The sequence below is a fragment of the Rhinoraja longicauda genome, chromosome 7 (genome assembly GCF_053455715.1).
Source record: "Rhinoraja longicauda isolate Sanriku21f chromosome 7, sRhiLon1.1, whole genome shotgun sequence".
In the NCBI taxonomy this organism is placed as follows: Eukaryota; Metazoa; Chordata; class Chondrichthyes; order Rajiformes; family Arhynchobatidae; genus Rhinoraja; species Rhinoraja longicauda.
The window spans coordinates 69,690,439-69,696,438 of record NC_135959.1 but is presented as its reverse complement, the minus strand read 5'-3'; the positions used below and the strand labels follow the sequence as shown (position 1 = coordinate 69,696,438).

General features: G+C 38.4%; 1 protein-coding gene across 1 annotated transcript in view; it reads right to left on the bottom strand.

Annotated features, from left to right (window-relative positions):
* Positions 1 to 2,246: 2,246 nt before the first annotated feature.
* The window catches only part of arhgap42a (Rho GTPase activating protein 42a), a 280,741-nt gene continuing 276,987 nt past the window's right edge, over positions 2,247 to 6,000 (bottom strand). Inside the window, exon 24 of the mRNA XM_078403156.1 lies at positions 2,247 to 4,868. Coding sequence (XP_078259282.1) covers positions 4,780 to 4,868 — 89 coding nt within the window. The 3' untranslated portion in view covers positions 2,247 to 4,779. The remainder of the gene's footprint in view (positions 4,869 to 6,000) is intronic.

Genomic DNA, 6,000 nt, shown 5'->3' with positions numbered 1-6,000 from the left:
GTCTATGAGACAATGGAAGATGTGCTGTTCATACTTCTAGAAGGAACCAAACATTAATAGGATTTGTCTGTGCAAAAAGAAATGTGATAATGTTGACCTAATTCAAATTTGATGGACATATGTGATTTTTAACACTAATATGACAAAGATGGAATTAGTTGAAGTTAACAAAAGAGGTGGGAGATATCAAATGACTTAATCTGCAGAAAAAAAACAACAGTTGGCGTTAACAATAGTTGCAATGTCCTGATGAGATAATGACAAGAAGGAAAATTAGGTTTTCATGTTTAAGGCGACAGGAACATTGCAAACAGCAGTCTAAAGGAGGGTCTCGACCCGAAACGTCACCCATCCCTTCTCTCCAGAGATGCTGCCTGTCCCGCTGAGTTACTCCAGCATTTTGTGTCTGCCTATTGCAAACAGCATGTCAGTCAATGTCAGGTTAAAGCAACACTCATCAGAAGCCAGGCATTTATGATTCAAGTCCAATCCATTCAGCTGCTTTGCCAAAACACTTACAACAGACAAAAAAAAGATGTTAATAATTAATTTCAAACAGTTTTTTCACTTTATTGGCTCGGAGCTCAGATAGATGAGTGAAAATCAGAAGGCATGTTTGTCTTCTGGTGAAATGAGTTACAGAAGCTTCCATACAATTTTCCTTCAGAAAGGAGCTTAAAATACAAATCTATGCAAAAATCTAGGAGAATTACATTGCATTTGGCAATTTATCTCATGACCACAAGCTGGGACATCTTAGGAAAATAAACAATATTTTCAGAGTTTCACATATCATGACACTATCATTTGTTGATAATTCAGAGACCTTTTGGACTCATGAATATTAGAAACATTTTAAACAATACTTCTGAACTCTGTAATTAACTCCCATTCTAATACTGACCTTTCTGTTACGGACCTCCTCCACTGTCAACGTAAATTGGAGGAGCAGCACCTCATATTTCGCTTAGGCAGCTTACAACCCAGCGGTCCAATTTTGATTTCTCTGATTTCAAGCGTCCCTTGAATTCCCTATCTCTCTGACCATCCCTCCCCACCCTAGATATCCTGCTAATTTCACTGTTCACATCCCTTCATCACCTCTTCCACAGCCAAGAATGGACCATTTTGAGCTCCACCTTTCCTTGGTCATCGTTGCCAGCTCTGTTTCGTTCTGTACCTTTTTTTTTACTTCTAGTTTCCCTCTTCCCTGAGTGTCAGTCTGAAGAAGGGTCTCGACCCGAAATATCACCTATTCCTTTTCTCCAGAGATGCTGCCTGTCCCTCCTGTATTTTGTGTCAACCTTCTGAACTGTTATTTGTTGCAGGCACCACTAAGTTTCAGATACTGCAGTTCATCAATATTGAGCTCCAGGACAATGGTGAAACCTTTCCTCTTTCAACACTGAATTTTCATTGCAGTAATAACAAAGGAGAAATATTTATTGAGATCTTTGCTCATGTTTGGCTCAGCACATAGATGACACTTTGGTTTTTGAGGAGCCGGAATCTCTCCCTAATTACCCTTGTTATATATAAAACATAATTTACCCTTAATATATATAAAACATTATATACATAATCTACATAAAACACAAGAACAAAGGGTAATCCGGGAGGGGGGGAGGTTACCGAGAATAGAGAGACCATTGGGACTACAATAAATACTTTGTCAATTTGTCAATGCCCTATACATGGTGACTCTTTGCATACCTCGTATATGGCATGCAAGACAAAGGATTTCACTGTGACATGTCCCACGTGATAATAAAGTATCAATTAATCAAATCTCTTTGGATTCTCCTGAATTTTATCAGTTAGAGCTATCTCATTCCTCTTCTCAGTCCTCTTGATTTCCTTCTTAGGTGTGCTCCTCAATCCCCAGCACTCCACCAGGGATACAATTGTTCCCACCTGTCTGTACCTGTCCCATGCCTCCTTTTTCCTGACAAGAGCCTCAATTACTCTTGCCATCCAGGGTTCCTAGCCCATACCTTCCTTGCCCTGTACTTTTAACAGGAACATGCAGACCTTGAATTCTCACCACCTCACTTTTAAAACTATCCCACTTCTCCAATCAACTTTTGCAAGTTTCTGTCTATTACCATCAAAGCTGGTCTTCTCCAGTTTAGAACATTAACTTGTGGACCAGCCCTGCCTATTAATACCTATTTTAAAGAAAATTGAACTGTGGGCCTTAGGAAGAGGGGGGGGGGGTGTGTGTGTGCGTGCGTGCGTGCGTGCGTGCGTGCGTTCGTGCGTGCGTTCGTTCGTGCGTGCGTTCGTTCGTGCGTGTGTGTGTGTCCCAAAGATACTTCAGTCAACTGCCCAACCCAATACCTTAAGTAGGTGAAGCTTTGTCCTGTCCTTTGTAGGGCCTTCCACCTTTTGCCCAAGAAAACTTTCCTGAACACCTTTGACAAATTCTACCGCATCTAAGCTTTTGGCACTATGGCAGTCCCAGTCTATATTGGGAAAGTTAAAATCCTCTACTTCAGTTTTGTTTAGTTTAGAGATACAGCGTGGAAACAGGCCCTTTGCCCCACCGAGTCCGCACCATCTGGCGATCCCCGCACATTAACACTGTCCTACACACACTAGGGACAACTTTTACATTTTACACCAAGCCAATTAATCTGCAAACCTGTATGTCTTTGGAATGTGGGAGGAAACCAAAGACCTCAGGGAAAACCCACGCAGGTCACGGTCATGGAGAGAAAGGTCACGGAGTCACAGAGAGAGCCCGGGTCTCTGGCGCTGTCAGGCAATAGCTCTACCGCTGTGCCACTGTGCTGCCCTACTGTGACAACACCATTAGTCTTGCAGCTATCTTCAATGTCCCGGCACATTTGTTTCTCTAATTCCCTTTGACTATTTGGGAGCCCATAGATCAAACCCAGCAAGGTGATCATCCCATTTTTATTTCTCAGTTCCACCCGATAGCCTTACTGGATGAATCATCTATAATGTCATCCCAGACTGCTGCCATGATATTCTCCTTAATCTCCATCTCCTCATTTACCCATGCCTCCTCTATTGCACCTGTAACATCTGGGCCCTGGTTTACCTACCACAAAAACCGCCTCAGGAAATACCCTTTGTGATCATCGCAGACACTAGTTTGCTTTGGGAATGATATTAACAGGCCCACGATCTGTTGACTGTCAAATTCACATTTCCACTATTCAGTTTCTTACCATGTCTTAAAATGATTTATATGTTGCAATGCATTACAAGTACATTATAAATTATATGCTAAGCCACAGGGGTATAATCATGTAATTTTATACAAATCTGAATGATCAGAAAACATTTCAGTTGAACACACTATACATATGGTGACAGTTTTTGAATAATTATTAAATACACTAAAACTAAATATTTGACATACTTTAAAGTATGAATGTTATCACTGAATGGTATATATATCTAAGAAAGAAAACCAACATTCAAACAGGCCGCCAATACACCAGTGTATTGGGGAAAAAAATAGAGTTAAAAAGTGCGATTTTTGTGTTCCTCAATGCTGGCACCATTCCGCCTCTTTCACTTAAAAGTAATAACATCTTGCAATTTCCCCCAAGAAATTCCATTTCAAATTTCAGTTGCTGAATAAAACAGCTTCAGATGTGTAACAAGCTGTGAATATATCTCTAAAACATAATCAATATTATTTTGACAGGAGAAACTGAACTTGTGTGATAAATAGGTAACTTTCTTATAAACAACAATCAGATCATAATAAATGGTTAGTCATGAATATTGAACATGCTCCGAAAAGTTTAAAAGCAATCACTTCCAATCCAAGACTGAATGCTCAAGAAATTTATGAGTACTTAAGTATTTAGAGATCATAAGTAGTTCATCAACAAAATATGTTAAATTTACAATCCTTCTTCATCTATTTTACATTTACATTAGTAAATAATAAATTGATGTTTTATTACTTGAACATTAAAGTAAAAAAACTACCGTCAGTTACCGACTCTAAAAAAACTGAAGACGCTTTTGGGCATGTATCTTTGAATCTCATGGAAATACCCACCTCGTCTTGAGTTATTTTCCCTAAAAGACATGTAAACATTGGTGACCATCAGTCCTCGAATTCTAGTACAAAAACTGAAGTCAAGGAGAGTTGCATGTCCATAAAATTTAGTTTTCAAAGTGATCAATTAAGTTATTGATTAAAAATTATATTGAAGGATTTTAAGCTGGAAAAACAGCATAAATTTGCCTTAAAGATAAACACTGCAGCTAGTTCAACTAAGACTGTATAAATGTATAATTTGTGATGCTATAATAAATCAACATGTATAAATTTCTTCTTTGTCCGTCTAAAGTAACATCTTTCAACCAATTATATATAAAAAAATTAACATCAAGATAAAAATTGCATTATAGCTCATATCTGCTTTGGTATTCCAAGCATGGAGCCTTACAATACAAATGTTACAGCGTATAAAATATATGTGCATACCATAAAATATATGTATATACACTAAAATTTGGTCTCTTTTCCCATTTCCAATGCTGCAAGATGAATATTTGTCAATAACAGTGGCTGATATGATTAGTGTTTTTGTTTAAGCAAACATTTATTGATGGATACCACAATCCTTTACTTCATACCATAAAAAGGCATATGTTCAACAGGGCAAACAGTCCATTGCCTTTGACTGTTTGACAGAAATAGAGCTGTGTTACGATATTGCATTCTCAGATTGAAACAGTCTGTTCACCATGGATACCATGGAGATTTTCTAGTCTTGCCAGCAGTTATCAAAGAAAGACTATGTAATTTGCAGGGATTAGCCCCGTTCTGCCTTCATATGTTGCTTGTAGCCATCCTGGTTCCACTGACGCGTGCACTAGAGTTTAATAAAATGAAAAAAAACCTCATCATTCAATATACTTCAATTTAATGTAAAATCTGTGCTGTTAAAACAAACAATTTCTGAAAATAATATTAACTTCTCCAAAATCAAGACGGCTTCACTCCTTGTACATATTAAGAAAATCGAAAAAGTGTAACTTTGGGCATCCAAAATTAATAAACCGTGCAGTGGAAAATTCTCGTATTCATGATACATAAAATTGATTAGCGCTCCCACAGTTAATGGCCTCACAGCAGCAATGTGTAGAATCTGAATATGGATAACCGTTATCTAATGTTGGCACCATTAAGAGTACATTTACATGGTTTAAATCTTCTAATGAAACACATTATTTCTCAGGACTTCACAATGGAACTCCTTATGGGCCATCGTTCCTCCTGCCACAAGTGGGCTTTGAAACAAAGGCCAAACATCATCACTGGCTCTTGTCAAATTTGATGGCTTGCTTTTTTTTTTAAACCTCTCACTTTTCATGCACCGTTTACTTTGCTATGAGCTTAAACCCAAGAAACCTGTTTAGATTTGATTGCACATAAAACGATGGGATGGTCATTGGAGCTATTACAAGTGGTCAGAATGGAGAGAGCAAATAATGTATTTCTAAACTAAACTAAAACCTAGCACTCCATCCATTTACTAGCATAGGTATGAGTTAATAACCAAAAGCTCATTATGAGCCAATGCTTTGATAGACAATAGACAATAGGTGCAGGAGTAGGCCATTCGGCCCTTCGAGCCAGCACCACCATTCAATGTGATCATGGCTGATCATTCTCAATCAGTACCCCGTTCCTGCCTTCTCCCCATACCCCCTGACTCCTCTATCCTTAAGAGCTCTATCTAGCTCTCTCTTGAATGTATTCAGAGAATTGGCCTCCACTGCCCTCTGAGGCAGAGAATTCCACAGATTCACAACTCTCTGACTGAAAAAGTTTTTCCTCATCTCTGTTCTAAATGGTACTAATCATTGATCATTAATTTTCACAGGCACATGCTGCTGTTGAAATCACAGTGTTCATTAACAGGGAAATTAAGGTGCTTTGTATTTTTAATATGCATCAGCCTTGGCTCAAGAATACAAAAGAAAAGTGTACTCCAGTGCACA